At 31.3% G+C, this 16728-nt stretch overlaps 1 protein-coding gene across 1 annotated transcript; it reads left to right on the plus strand.

Moving 5' to 3' along the window:
• The first annotated feature begins 12123 nt into the window (after positions 1-12123).
• Positions 12124-16044, plus strand: LOC140182376 (secreted RxLR effector protein 161-like). Its single transcript, XM_072228560.1, has 2 exons — positions 12124-12600; positions 15862-16044. The coding sequence occupies exons 1-2, from the start codon at positions 12124-12126 to the stop codon at positions 16042-16044; spliced, it is 660 nt and encodes a 219-aa protein (XP_072084661.1).
• Positions 16045-16728: the final 684 nt, after the last annotated feature.

Consider the following 16728-nt stretch of genomic DNA (forward strand, 5'->3'; position numbering starts at 1 on the left):
AGCTTTCTTAGCTTTTAGACATCCTGACCAGGTTATGTCTGAAGCATCTGTTTCTACTATTAAGTAGTCATTTTCTTCTGGAATATAAAGTTCTGGAAGTTTTTCACAGAATTCTTTAATCTTTTGAATTTGCATACTATCTTTTTCATCCCATTTCCATTCTTTTTTAGTACTTATTTTGGAAATAAGCTTTTAGTGTATTCTGTTATATTCTTTAAGAATCCTTGATCAGAAATATAATTTATACACCCTAAAAATCTTTGTAATTGTTTTCTATCTTCTATTTTATTAGGAAATAAATTTACCTTTTCTAGGACATTTGGCTGAAGTTTTAGCTTTCCTTGAGTGGATAGAATTAATCCAAGAAACTCTATTTCTTGTTTTGCTATTCTTGCTTTCTTTTTGCTAAGAACTAATCCTTTTTCTTTACATCTTTCTAAAACTATTAATAATTTTTTGAAGATGATCTTCTCTATCCTGTTTTGTAAAAATTAGTATATCATCAATGTACACTAAAACAAATTCATTTAACTCTTTTAGATTTTCTTCCATAAATCTTTGATAAATACCTGGAGCTTGTTTTAATCCGAATGGCAATACATTCCATTCATAGAGCAACACACTTGTTGATTCTTTTGTTGGACAAGTAAAAGCAGTTAATTTCTTTGTTTCTTCGTCTAAACGAAGTTGCCAATATCCTGATTTTGCATCAAGAGATGAAAACCAAGTTGCTCCTTTGATTTTTTCTAAAATAGAATCTTTTCTTGGAAGTTTATGAGCATCACCAATAGTTGCTTCATTCATCTTCTTATAGTTAATAACCATTCTTCGTTTTCCCCTTTTAATTTCATTATTGTTTTCGACATAAAAGGCTGGAGCCGCATGAGAACTTTTACTTAATCTTATAATTCCTTTTTCCAAAAGATCTCTACATTCTAATGAAAACTCTTCTCTATCTCTTGCGGAATAAGAAATTTTATTTGGAACATTTATCTCTTTTGTCAGATCTTTTAATTTAATGCTTACTAATTCGTTATTTGTATTTTTAATATCTAAAGGATTTTCAGCACAAATTTCATCCAAAAGTTCTTCTATCTTTATTTCAAGATTAATTTTTGGGATATTTATTTGAAAGTATAAATTTAAATAACATGTCTCTAATATAGAAAATATTTTAAATTTTAAGATCTTATCTATAGTAGTAGTCGGTATTTTTATACGTTTTGATTTTTGATTTATTGAAGAATCGTGTGGAGCTTTTAAAACTATATATGTTAGTTCTTGAATGAATGGATGATATAGCTTTAAAAAGTTATTTCCTATAATAAAATCCATTCCAGAATCTAACATGTATATAGATGGAACAATGAACCTATAATTTTGAATAAAAATTTCAACCATCTCTGCTTTTTGGTCAATTTTATGTATTGATTTGTCAGCTATTCTAACTCTTAATGGTTTCTTTAGTTTTTTCCAATCAAGTTTTATATTTGAACTAGCAAAGCATTGTGTTGCTCCAGAATCTATGAAAGCATTTATAAATTTTTCTGTTATTTTTATAGTAATAAATGTAGCATTATTACTCAGTCTCTGAGTCTGTTTCCGAGACATATTCAAAAATATAGTCTAAGTTATCATCAGATTCTTCTAAAGGTTCCATGAAACAAGACTTAGCAATTTCTATTTGTTTAGTAAGATCCTTTTTATCCTTCTTTTTCGGACATTCATTTGCATAGTGTCCTTCTTCTTGGCAATACCAACACTTACAATTTTCTTTTTTATTTGGGCAATAATCACTTTTTTGTCTCTTATTTTCATTGTTATTTCTTTTTCTAAAATACCTCTTTTTTCTCCAGTTTGGATAGTATTTTCTTTTTCTAAATTGATATTTTCTTTTTCTTTGAAAATTTTTATTAAGACCATATTTTTGAGGTATCTCTTCATTATCCTGACAGCAAATTCTAATTATATTTGCAAATCTTTTTTGAGTTGCTTCTTGCATGCAACGTTCTTTTATTTCCTCTCTTATTGCAGAGGTTGCTCCACCAAAATTATTTTCAATTGTTCCTCTATTTATTTCTCTTATAAATCTTCCCATAATAAATTCGTTAGCAGGATATGGAAGTTTTGTTATATACATACTAAGATAATGATTTTTATCTTCTTTTTTTAATTTGTAATAATGTATTCTATATTCACATATATAAGACTCCACATTACATAGATCATATATGTGAATGTTAGCTAAATGGTTTTTTGCTTCTTGATATTCTTTATTATAGACTTCTTGTTTATGATCTATAATATTTTTTCCAAAAAATTCTTTATATAGAATCATCATTATATATAATATCTTATCATAAGCTGTTATTTTTGTTGCTAATTCTTCTATTATTTGGTTTTCTATTGATGTCATATAATCTCTTATAGCTCCTTTAGTATGAAACCCTATGTAATTCCAAATGTCTCTTCCAGATAATTCATTAAGTTTTGGATTAGTAAAGGCTTCTAATAAGAAGGAATTCAACAAGTTTTCGAAAATTTCTTTTTCATTCGTTTTACAGTCTAAATCGAGCATTCTTTCTCCTTCCATTTCCTGGATTTTAGGAACGTATTTTGATGGTATTTTTGTATATTTTGAATCTTTATTTATAAACCCTTTTTTAAAAGCATAATTATCAAAACTTGTTTCCCATTTAAATTGAGATTGATTATCCCTAGATGTTCCAGCTTCATTTTTTACTTGTATTGGAATTGCTGGTTCTTCGTCACTTGAATAATCTAGGATGTGTTCTTCATTTTCTATATTTTCAGAATTTACTATTTCTTCTTCTATCTGAAATCCATGTTCCATAATATTATTTTCTTGAGCCATTTTTAATTGTTTAAAAAGCATTGTAACTTCTTCTAATTTTTCTTCAATATTCATAATTTTAGTGGTGGTTTTACTTTTAAATCTGTTATGTTGATTATATTTTGAAATTTTTCTTCTTTTGGATTTTCTTTTTCCTTATTTCTTTAAAATTTTATGGATACTAGTATTTCTTCAAGCATATCTACTATAGAATTTAATTGTGGGTTAAAAGTATGATAAAGATGTGGGGAATCATTTCCATGATAAAATTTCTTAGAAATTCCGTGTGAAAAAATAAGTTTTTTCAGGTTTTTGAAGTCCTTCAATAAAGCTTATAGTAAAATAAAGATTTTGAGAAAAATCATTTTGTATTGATTTTAAGAATTCGGTGTCATTACAGTTAACATTAGTTAAAATCATTAATTTTTGATCTATTAATTTTGATAACTTAATTATTTCTTCTCTTAAATCTTCTAATTTACTTTTTTCCATTAGGTGACGCTTTTCTTTGTGAAGAGCTACGGTTTTAAGTGAAAAGTGTGGCTTTAGAAAGTATGATTTAAGTAAGCAAATCTTTAAATCTGTACAGATTTAGATCTGTACCATATAATTTTCTATATATTTATATATCACTCCTAACTAATTCACTTGAACAGAAAAGTAATATTTTTCCCCTAATTAAACACTTTTTAATAATAATGGAACATGTTACAGGTAGTACAAAATTCAGGTAATCAGGTTGGATCATCAAATTATATGATTAGAGAAGTGCAGATAGTCAACCAAATAAACAAATGACAAAGTTCCGCAGTTGATAATTATCTATATATAAGCATATTATAGAACCTTCTAATACTATTTACCATATGCTATAGGTTTTATTTAATTGTCTTCCCTAATTAAGATATTTTATTTTTTCTTTTTTTCTTAAATTCTCTTTTGTTGGAATAATATATGCACAACAAAAAAAAAAACGCTAAATACGGTTAGATTTAACGTCAGATATTATTGATAAATTTATCGTTGAAATTGACAATAAATTCATCGGATAAAAAATTATTGTTGGATTTGATTTTTCGACGATAAATTCGTCGGTAATAATTGAAAAAAAAATGACGCGATTATTATCGGCGAATTTGGTAATCCGAATTAGTGCAATGCTGTGTAGCGACCCTCAATTTTAAAAATATAAATATAAATAAGTTATAATTTATTTTATAAATTTAGAATTCTTTATTTTTAGAAAATTATTTTTATTATTAGTAATTGAACTAATTTTATAATAATTTGAATTTAATCAAAACCATATTATTATTATTATTATTATTATTATTATTATTATTATTATTATTATTATTATAAAACATTGGATATAATTATCATGAGTATTACATGTACTATAAACTTATATAGTTTTGCTCCCTAGTATTATAAAATCATTGTTGTTATTATATTACACTACGTTGATATTATTATTATTATTATTATTATTATTATTATTATTATTATTATTATTATTATTATTATTATTATTAATTATAAAGTATGGAAATGAAAGACGGTTTATGTTTTGGTACTAAGTTACATATATATCAATTATTATTATTCACTAAAGACTATGCATAGACGTCCACTATAGTTTATCCTTATTATTATATATATATTATATTAATTTACTTCAGATATTATAAATATAATAATAATATCATTCTTATAGTAATGATTTGAGTGACTGAGAGGTGTTTGGTTTGATAGTTGGGACCTTAAAGGGTGGCAGAAATTTGAGTTTTAGAGGAGATATTGCCAAAGTTTCTTTAAGAATTGGAGTTTTGATTGGAGGTAATATTTTAAAAGGGAAAGAGATTATTATGTGGCTTGTGTATTTGAGACTATTTGTTGACCCTCCGTCGCAAGTTGTGACCGGGCACTTTAACTCCCCGGATTCCCCCATGGGCATGCATATATATATGAATATTGAATATTATACTTGAGCTTGGAGTTCGTCTCCATGGAATACTATATTATTGAGCTTGGAGTTTAACTCCATGGAATACTACATTATTGAGCTTGGAGTGTGACTCCATGGAATATTATATTTGAGCTTGGAGTTTAACTCCATGGAATATTATTGAGCTTGGGGATGCGCGCACAGAGGGACTGTCCAATGGTTAACTACCAAGACATGTCGGGTTGACTGTATAACCGACAGATGAGACTCATCAGCCATAGGACATGCATACATCATATGCATTTGTTTGCTTTGTTTGGGTGTGCATTGTTTTAGTTTGCTTAACTGTTAAATTCTGCTTATCTGCTACTTGTTCTACTTGCTGTAATTGCTTCTCTATTTATGTTTTCCTTGTCTGTAATGTTTGTCTATGTAATTAAGAGGCCCCGTGTCTGGCAAAGGAATGACGAGGGTTGTTCCACCAGTGATTCAGAGGATTAGAAGTGGCAGAAAGTAGAATGTTAAGTTAAGATTAGATTCAGAACTAGAATTCCTTAGACAACTTACCTAACTTCCGGTTTAGTTGAATTTTTAAGCTGAAATCTAAGTGTCGAAGTTCTAGGAATGCCTCTGGCTTTCCCGAGACCTTTTATATTAACTATGTGGGCACATTTACCATACTGAGAACCTCCGGTTCTCATTCCATACTATGTTATTATTTTTCAGATGGAGGTCGAAAGGTATCTCATTAGGCGTCTGGTCACCTGAAGAGAAGTGGTTACTGTGTTATTTTGTTGTGCAGTGATGTATATACACGTACTTAGCTTTCTCTCCACATAACTTATTCTTTTTGATCCTCTTAGAGGTTTATGGAGAGACAGGATTTTGTTTATGTACATCTTGGGTTTTGGATATGTATATATATGTAAATATTCTCCGGCCAGCCTTGACTTCGCAGACTGAATTAGGAGCTTGTTATTTGATACCTATCGCTTTTGATTCCTACTTTTATTGTCTTACGTTTTATAGTTATAGTTTGTCTCACACGCAAGTTGTTCCATTTCCGGAGTATGGCGCTTTTCATTTTGCGATTTTGTTTTACCCATTTTTCAAGGCTCCTAGTCTATTATATTCTTTCTACTATTATAAGAATTTATTTTAATTTTTTAGAAGTCGTAATACCTTGCCACCTCTATTTTACGACTTAAGCGTAAAGTTCTGGGTGGTAGGGTATTACATGCTGTGTTTTGGTCATTTGCAAAACGTTACCGTCAAATTTAGCTGCAAGTAAATTTGACAGTAATCTTGCCTTACATTCGAATAAAAAATATCTCCACCCTCATTTTTGAACTACTCTCTTTCGCTTTCTCTCTCTCTCTCTCCTTCTCAAACCACCTTTGGCAACTCCTCCACCAGCGTCGGCCACCACCAACGGCGTTTAAAGATTGCGTGGACTCCTTGCATTGCGTTGGTCGCTCTATCGCCACCATTTTCGTCGCTCCTGCCGCCATTGTCACCGCCACTGTTGTCGTTGTTGCTCCATGTGTCGCCGGAACTGCCTCCTTCCTCCCTTCAGGTATGTTGTCCTCCTCCTGCTTCCTATTATTTTTTTCAATTTATTTAAAAAAAGTTCTAATGCAGTCCTGCTGGTTGGTTACTGTAAAAATTAGTAAAGCTAATTTTAGAAAATAAATAAATAAATAATAACTAAATAAAATGAAAGGTAATAAACAATCCTAGTTTATAACTTTAGAATTTTAATGGTTGAAAAAGAGAAAAATTATATACCTCTAATTGACGGATGGTTCATATTGAAGAGACTCACCTATAAATTGAATTTTTCTTTAATTCATTTCAATCAAGTCATTCAGATAGAATAACATAATATTTCTTTGAGTAATTTTCTTCTATATATATAGAGAGAGAAGTGTGTTCTCCTTTTGTCAAGAGAGAATGTTATTGTAATCTCCTTGTGACAGAGAGAAGTTGTAATTCTCAAAGAAGGTTATTCAATTGTTTCCATATTTTATACAAATTTCTAATTTTTCATCTCTATATTTTGTTGTGTCATTTGTCTGGTACCTAACAGTGGTATCAGAGCCAAAGGTTGCTGATTAATATTTGTTTTTCCGCTGTGACTAATCGTCTAAAAAAAATGGCAGCAAAGTATGAAATTCAAAAATTCAGTGGGAGTAATTTTTCATATGGAAATTGAAGATAAAAGCCATTATGAGAATAGACAATTGCGTGGCAGCAATTGAAGGTAGACCCATTGAAATTACAGATAAAAAATGGAAGGAGATGGACAATAATGTTGTTGCAAACTTACACTTGGTACTAGCTGATTCAGTTTTATCAAGTGTAGCAGAGAAAAAGACAGCAAAGAAAATTTGGGATGCTCTCACCAAATTATATGAAGTCAAGTCACTTCACAACAAGATATTCTTGAAGAGAAGACTTTATACTCTTCGAATGAGTGAGTCCACATCGGCAACGGATCACATCAACAATCTAAATACGCTATTTTTCCAACTCTCATCGTTGGAATATACAATAGCGGAAAATGAACGTGCAGAGCTCTTACTTCAAACTCTACCAGATTCATATGATCAACTTATCATTAACTTAACTAATAATGTTTTGACTGATTATCTTTCTTTTGATGACATGGCTGCTACGGTTCTTGAAGAAGACTCTAGGCGCAAGAATAAGGAAGATAGATTAGAGAGCTCAAAACAAGCAGAGGCTTTGTTGATGACAAGAGGGAGATCAATGGAGCGTGGTTCTAGTGGGAGTCAAAATAGACCAAAGTCACAAAGTAAGAAGCAGATCAAATGCTACAATTGTGGTAAGAGAGGGCACTTCAAGAAAGATTGTTGGAATAAGAAGAGTATAAAGAATGTTTCAGAAGGATCAAGTTCTCAAGGATGTGTTGCGAGCACCTCTAATGATGGAGAAATCCTGTATGGCGAAGCAACAATTGAGCAAACAGCTCACTGATGTTGTCACGGCCCAAAATGAGTCATGACTGGCGCTCAGGAAAAAGAGTTCCCTAGCAAGCCTAACAAATTCGAATATAAGATAAACAAAAATGTTACAAATAATTTTTGATAAATTTACACTTTCTAGAATGAATAATTACATAATTGAACAAAAATAAAATAAATAAATATAGATGGATCCTGCCTATGACATATGGAGTAAATGACGTCTAAGAACTCAACAAGGAATAGAACCCATTGCAGATCATTACTCTTGAATAGAAAGCTCACATAATCAAATACTTATTCCTGAAAAATATTTTTTTTTTAAAAAGGGGTGAGTTTTGCAACTCAGTGACTAGACAGTACATCTATAATTCACATGAGACCATCTAAACATTATTATGAAAGTAATTTTAGTTATAAAATAATGATTTATATGAATAAGTGAATCAATAAGGGAGTTCTCATATAGAAATCAAATCAAATAGTCCACACTTGGGCGGCTTCACCTCTAAGGGTAGCCCTTTCCTCTAGTGTGTCCGTACGGAATAACAGATCCAACGTGTGGCCTACATGTTAGGCTAGCAATGCCCCTGCTAGCTGAGGTCTGAGCCAGATGCATCTAGGTTAACGTCATAACCGCCGTTAACTACGGTTTTCTAATACGAGCCTCCCAAACCAATTCAAAACATATAATTTCAAATACAACCAATCTTTGATCTTTCAAATATATACAGTATCAAATCAAATCAAATAATACTCTCTTATCAAAAATCTTTTTCAGTCATATGAAATGTCAAATATACTTTACAAATTCATAGTATATGAGTGAGTATTCACATTTAATGTTTCAAAAACACATCTTCAATAAAATCGAATATTCTAAAATAATACAAAACTTCATCAAACATGTATATAGTCTCATGTGCAGATTAAAAATTCGAATTTCACAAAAATAATACATAGTTCTAATAAATCCATTATTAAAATCAAATTCAAATCCTTTGTTAATAACTTGTAAGTATAGTCATAAATTCAAGCAGCATATATCAAAATAATTATAGATGTAAAGCCAAATAATTATAAATGTAAAGCCTACTCACAACGTGGTCCTAAGGGACCGAAGAGACCAAAACCAAAGTGCGAAATTAACGGGTGAGGAGGATCGATGTAGAATGAAATGAAGAGTCACAGGATTTGGACCGGGCAGCAGAAAGTTGCAGCTGCAACAACAGCAGCATCCATTTCTTATTGCAACGTCAATGATCATAGCACCCAGAGAAACTATTGGATTCAAATTGAATGGAAGACAACAAGAAATAGTGCTGGAAAATCCAAGGTAAAGCAGAGGTTCAATAAAATCAGAATGGCAGGATACGGAAGTGAAACAAATTCAAGGGAAAATAGCGAACCAAAATGGCAACAATGGCAGCAGACAGCTCTACGGCAGCAAGGAGGTACGGCGGCAAGGTGGCAGCGCTGCTTCTTCTCCCTCACGAACTCGCCTCCTTCTCCCTCCTCTGTTCGCGGCTCACGGTGGCGGCAACAGCTTTATCAATGGCGACGCAGCAGTGGTGAGGGAACGACGGTCTCCGATGGCATGCTACGCAGCAACCAGGCGTGACAGAGCTGGCGGCGTCCTCTCCTTCATCGCGTTTCCTGCGGCGGCAGCTCTCTGCCTCAACGTCTCACTCTCTCCCCTCTTCGTCAGTGCCGGCGGTGACACGTGGGACGGCGGCTCCACGGCGGTGAGGTGCAACGCCGGCGTGCTCCAAGGCGACGACAGTGACGGTGGACAGCCTCCCTCTCTTCTCTTCTCCGTTCCCTCACTGTCCCCTTTCTCTTTTCTTTGCTTCCGTTACTTCTCCCTCTTTTTCTGAATTGTGTTTGTGTATGTGTGTAAGAGAGAGGGTGTGAGATTTATTTTGAGATTAGGGTTAGGGTTGGTTTGGGAAAAAGGAGAGTAAGGGTATTATAGGTATTTTACAGATGTTTGGATTGTTGATTCAGGAGCAACATGGCACATGACTCCTCATCGTGATTGGTTTTGTACATATGAACCTATCTTTAAAGGATCGGTGTTCATGGGAAATGATCATGCCTTAGGAATTGTTAGAATGGGTACTGTTAAAATAAAAATGTTTGATGGTTCTATTCGTTCACTTCAAGGGGTAAGACACGTGAAAGGCTTGAAGAAAAATTTGTTATCGATTGGGCAATTGGATGAACTTGGTTGTAAGACCCATATTGAAGGTGGGATCTTGAAAGTTGTTAAAGGAGCTCTTGTGGTAATAAAAGTAGAAAAGATTGCAGCAAATCTATACATACTTGTGGGAGATACTTTACAAGAGGCAGAGGTATCAGTTACTTCAGCAAGCCAAGAAGAAATGACGATGACATGGCATCGCAAATTGGGCCACATGTCAGAATGAGGCTTGAAGATTCTTGTGGAACGTAATCCCATTCACAGGCTCAAATCGGTAAACTTACCGTTTTGTAAGCACTGTGTTACAAGCAAGCAACATAGATTGACGTTTGGTAGATCAACTGCTCGAAGCAAGCACATATTGGAGTTGATTCACTCTGATGTATGGGAATCACCGGAGATGTCCCTAGGAGAAACAAAATATCTTGTATCATTTATTGATGATTACTCTAGGAAACTATGGGTGTACCCATCAAGAAGAAGTCAGACGTATTTGCGATGTTCAAAGAGTTCAAAGCAAAGTTAGAACTTGAATCTGGAAAGAATATCAAGTGTTTAAGAACAGATAATGGAGGAGAATATGTCGATGGTGATTTTCTAACATTTTGCAAGCAAGCATATATTCAACGGCAATTCACAGTTGCATATACGCCTCAGCAAAATGGTATAGAAGAGCGAATGAATATGACTTTCCTAGAAAGAGCACGAACTATGTTGCAAACTGCAGGTTTAGCCAAGTCTTTTTGGGTAGAAGCTGTTAAAACCGCCTGTTATGTGATAAATCGGTCACCATCAATTGCAATTGAGTTGAAGACACCAATAGAGATGTGGCAAGGTAAGCCACTTAATTATTCTTCTTTACATATATTTGGTTGTCCTGTGTACGTGATGTACAATTCCCAGGAAAGAACAAAGTTGGATCCAAAGTCTAGAAAATGTATATTCTTGGGTTATGCTGACGGAGTTAAGGGGTATCGCCTGTGGGATCCCACTGCCCTCAAGGTAGTTGTCAGTAGAGATGTGATATTTGCAGAAGATGAATTGCAAAAAGAACAAGAAAATGACAACACTGTTAAAGAGATAACCACTGTTCAAATAGATGAAAAATGCAGAGAAAGTGATCTTTCTGAAGCAGAACCACAGCACGAAGAACAAGAAGCAGAGGCCAATGACATAGAAGTTCGTCGATCCACTCGACAAAGAAGAACACCATCATGGAACTCAAATTATGTTTTGACAAACCATGATGCATATTGTCTTTTGACAGAAAATGGAGAGCCAACAACTTTTAGGGAGGCTATGCGCAATCCAGATGCTTCTATGTGGATGACAGCAATGCAAGAAGAAATTGAGGCATTACATAGGAACCATACCTGAAAACTTATTGAACTTCTAGCAGGTCGGAAAGCCATTGGTAACAAATGGGTTTACAAGATCAAACGAGATAGTAATAATCATGTGGAAAGATATCGTGCAAGATTGGTTGTCAAGGGATATGCTCAGAAAGAAGGTGTTGACTTCAATAAAATATTTTCTCCAGTGGTAAAACTAACTACTATTAGAGTAGTTTTGGCTATGTGTGTTGTATTTGATTTACATCTAGAGCAATTAGATGTAAAGACTGCTTTTCTTCATTGAGAACTTGAAGAAGAGATATATATGCTCCAACCAGACGGTTTTGAAGAACAAGGAAAAGAAAACTTAGTTTGCAGGTTAACTAAATCTCTGTACGGTCCAAAGCAGGCACCAAGGTATTGGTACTAGAGACTTGATTGTCTCATTATTAGCCTTGGATACAACAGACTTAGTTCAGATCATTGTATCTATTACAAGAGGTCTGGTGATAATGATTTTATCATTCTGCTATTGTATGTGGATGATATGTTGGTGGTAGGTCCCAACAAAATATCAAATCCAAGAATTGAAGGCACAGTTGGCTAGGGAGTTTGATATGAAAGACTTGGGACCAGCAAACAAGATTTTAGGGATGCAAATTCACCGAGACAAAAATGATAGGAAGATTTGGCTATCGCAAAAGAATTATTTGAAGAAGATCTTGCAACGCTTCAACATGCAAGAATGTAAGCCAATTTCAACCCCACTTCCTATTAATTTTAAATTATCCTCAAGTATGTGTCCTAGTAGTGAAGCAGAGAGGATGAAAATGTCTCGAGTGTCGTATGCATCAGCAGTGGGAAGCCTTATGTATGCCATGATCTGTACAAGGCCAGATATTGCTCAAGCAGTTGCGGTGGTAAGTCAATTTATGGCAGATCCGGGTAAAAAGCATTGGAATGTTATTAAGAGGATCTTGAGATACATCAAAGGGACCTCGAATGTTGCATTATGTTTTGGAGGATCGGAATTCATTGTCAATGGATATGTCGACTCAGACTTTGCAGGTGATCTTGATAAACAAAAATCTACTACAGGCTATGTGTTTACACTTGCAGAAGGACCTGTGAGCTGGCTATCTAAATTACAGACTGTTGTAGCTTTATCTACTACAAAAGCTGAATATATGGCAGCTACACAAGCATGCAAGGAAGCTATTTGGATCCAAAGGTTGATAGCAAAAACTCGAGCACAAACAACAGAAGATTTATGTGTATTGTGACAGTCAGAGTACCTTGCACATTGCAAGGAATCCTGCCGTTCATTCAAGAACAAAACACATTGGAGTACAATATCACTTTATTCGGGAAGTAGTAGAAGAAGGAAGTGTTGATATGCAGAAGATTCACACTAAACAATAACCTAGCAAATGCCATGACAAAACCAATCAACACAAAAAAGTTTGAATGGTGTAGATCCTCATACGGCCTATGGAATACATGAGCAACATTAATTTTGAAAATTTATCAAAATTAACTTTAAGTGGGAGATTGTAAAAATTAGTAAAGCTAATTTTAGAAAATAAATAAATAAATAATAACTAAATAAAATGAAAGGTAATAAACAATCCTAGTTTATAACATTAGAATTTTAATGGTTAAAAAAGAGAAGAATTATATACTTCTAATTGACGGATGGTTCATATTGAAGAGACTCACCTATAAATTGAGTTTTTTTTAATTCATTTCAATCAAGTCATTCAGATAGAATAACATAATATTTCTTTGAGTAGTTTTCTTCTATATATATAGAGAGAAGTGTGTTTTCCTTTTGTCAAGAGAGAGTGTTATTGTAATCTCCTTGCGATAGAGAGAAGTTGTAATTCTCAAAGAAAGTTATTCAATTGTTTCCATATTTTATACAAATTTCTAATTTTTTATCTCTATATTTTGCTGTGTCATTTGTCTGGTACCTAACAGTTACTGCCACTACCACCACGCTAGACAAATTCTCTGCGCTGCCACGGTCTCTAGGTAACTCATTAATTAGTTTTGGGTAGTTAAACCCTAAATCCTAATTTATCTAATTCTAATTTATTGTGTATTAGAAAATTTGTAATTAGGATGTTTGTATCAGAGATTTAACTATTTTTCCAAATTTAGTTCATGTATTAGATTTAGAGTTTTTTAATTCTGTTTTGATTTAGGATTTTCTTTTAATTTTATTTTGATAATTATATGTTTGAAACCTGTTTTGTTTTGATTAGTTGATTGTTGTTTGAATTTTCCAATGTAAGATCTCCAACTGCATTGTTCTGATTTCTATTTTGATTTTGTTTGAGTTAATTATTTTTTAAGTTAATTAGTTGATTATTGTTAATTATTTGAGTTAATCTTAACTTGTTTATTTTTTAAGTTAATTATTGACTTATTGTTTATTGTCGTTAATTTTCTAAGTTTATTATTTTTTGAATTAATTACTTGATTGTTGTTAATTGTCTAAGTTAATATTAACTTATTTATTTTCTGAATTAGTTATTGACTTATTATTTATTGTTGTTAATTTTTTAAGTTTATTATTATATGAGGTAATTATTTTTTGAGTTAATTAGTTTATTGTTATTAATTGTGTGAGTTAAGCTTAACTTGTTTATTTTTTGAGTTAATTATTAACTTATTGTTTATTGTGGTTAATTTCATAAGTTTATTATTATCTGAATTAATTATTGTTTGAGTTAATTAGTTGATTGTTGTTAATTGTCTGAATTAATCTTAACTTATTTATTTTCTGAGTTTATTATTGACTTATTATTTATTGTTTTGTTAATTTTCTATGTTTATTATTATCTGAATTCATTAGTGTTGTATTTTCTGATTTATTAGTTTAGAAATTATTGAATTTAAATATTTAAAATTATATATTAATTTTCAAACAAAATTTTAAATAATTTAAAATTTAAGTTTACCGTCGGATTTACCATCAATAAAATATGCCGGTAGTTGAATTAATTATTAATTAATAATATATTACCGTCGAATTTATCGGAGAAAAAATTCGATGATAAAAATTACCAGCAAAAATTTTTCGACAGTAATTAATGGCGGACGAAAAAATTCGCCAATAAATAATTACTGCCAAGATTTATACTATCGAATTTATGCCGATAGTAAATATATTATCGATAAATTTTTTTAATAAATTCACTTATAAATCTGACAGTATTTGACAGATTTTTTGTAGTAATGGTTGGAATAATATATGACAGTTACTTGAACTTATTTTGTTGTTATTCAATTTAAAAAATAAAACTATAAAATCTTGGAGTAAATTTATAAATTTAATATTATGATAAAAATTATAATACTGAGAAATAAATATTTTATAATTTGTCCAAATTATTTTTTTTTGAAACATTATTAAGAAATGATATTAATAATACACACACGTAATATATATAATCAAAACGATATTTTTTGAATTTGGTATGGATAAAAGATCTTTTTATATTATATTATTTTATTCTCGACGATGAATCGATTTGATAGTTTAGCTTAGATATTGTTATTTATGATATTCTATTGGTTCTATTTGATATCATCGAGATGTGATTTAGACCATTGAATTTGCTGACGAAAGATTTACCATCTCTATGACTGTGTTTATTTATAGAGACAAGACACTGAGACAGGAACACAGAAACACAGAATTGTGTTTGGCAGAGAAAACATGGACAGAGACAATGTGTCCAGAGACATTGAATTAGTGTATCTTGTGTCCATCCTGACAGGAAGGATACGGGGATACTAACAAGGGACACAACTTATTTTTTATTTTTTCTTTCATTATTCTTATTAATTTTTCATAATTATATTTTTTATTATTATATTTTTCATCTCAAAATTTTTAAACGAAATAAATAAAAATAAATTAAATTTTCATAATTTGTTTTTGTTTATCACCAAACAGAATACAAGAATACAAAATTTTGTGCCTCTGTCCTTCAGTGTCTTGTCCTGTCTTGTTCTCAGTGTCTTGTCCTGTCTTGTTCTCATAAACAAACGCAGCCTATGGAATTAGATCCCGAGTTATTTATTGAAAATAAAAGAAAAAAAGTATAAAGATTATGGAAGTAAATATTCTGGCATTTATTGCTACTGCACTGTTCATTCTAGTTTTCACTGCCTTTTTACTTATAATTTATGTAAAGATGGTAAGTCAAAGTGACTAATTTGACTTAAAACATGATTTCATTTCTTAATTCATGTCAATACATTGAATGAAAAAAATTCTTCCCATATTCCAGAAATAGTTTTTCAGTAAATAGCCGAATCATGGATAGGGAACTAACTATGCTAGTGACCTACCAAAATTTATTGTAGAAATTGAATTTTCAGGATCAATGATTGGACCATGCAAACTAGAAATGCCATTTCTTGGATAAAGGAAGAGATTACTCGATAAATTTCTGTATCACTCATAATATATATTAATTCGAGCACCTATTTTAGATGCATATTCCATTTTTGCACAACAGGGATATGAAAATTCGCAAGAAGCGATAGGTCGTATTGTATGTGCCAATTGTTATTTGGCTAATAAGTCTGTGAATATTGAAATTCCACAAATGGTACTTTTTGATACTGTATTTGAAGCAGTTGTTCGAATTCCTTATAATATGCGAATCAAACAATTTCTTGCTAACGATAAAAAGTTCTAAATAATTATAATCATTGTATATATTTTTTTTAATAAAATATTTTTATGAGGAATGTTTTAAGTTGCTAATTAAATGGATATTAATCTAATTTAAATATTTGTAAAATTAATAATTATTTAATAAATAGATTCATCAACTCTTTTAAATTCTATGATTATAATGACTAAATCAAATAAAGTATTAACAAAGGAGATTGAATACATAAAAAAATTAATCTTTTTAAATCATTCACTAGCTCATTAGAATAATAGTACAAGATAGAGTGTTAATCGATAAAAAAAAATTTTAACGAAATTTTTTTTATTTTTTAATGTATTTGGCAAATTTTTAATAATAAAAGTAAAAGCATTAGAAAAATAAAAAAAATATATATTTTTTGAGAAGGTACAATTTATATTTTTTTTAAAAGATTTTTTCTTTAAAAAAAGATGTTTTTTACATAATAAATGAACAAAAAAGTACTTTTATCTTATTTTACCCAAACATAATTGATAGATAAAAAGATCTTTTTACATGAGATATCCAATCATAAAATCACTTTTACTACAAGAAATTACCAGAATAGTGACCGATTTTAGCAACCGAAAAAAGTGGTTGCTAATAGCGACTGATTTAGCTACCGATATAGGATTTCTAGGACTAGAAAAAAAATCGGTCGCTAAATCGGTCGCTAAAATTATATTC

Source organism: Arachis hypogaea, chromosome 19 (genome assembly GCF_003086295.3).
Source record: "Arachis hypogaea cultivar Tifrunner chromosome 19, arahy.Tifrunner.gnm2.J5K5, whole genome shotgun sequence".
NCBI classification, from domain to species: Eukaryota; Viridiplantae; Streptophyta; class Magnoliopsida; order Fabales; family Fabaceae; genus Arachis; species Arachis hypogaea.

What these genes read in the sequence shown, in the direction of transcription:
- LOC140182376 (XM_072228560.1), top strand. Translation starts at nt 12,124, where the DNA reads ATGTGTCCTAGTAGTGAAGCAGAGAGGATGAAAATGTCTCGAGTGTCG. An exon ending in AAACAACAGAAGATTTATGT is followed by an intron (nt 12,601 to 15,861) that starts GTATTGTGACAG and finishes TTTGCACAACAG; the next exon opens with GGATATGAAAATTCGCAAGA.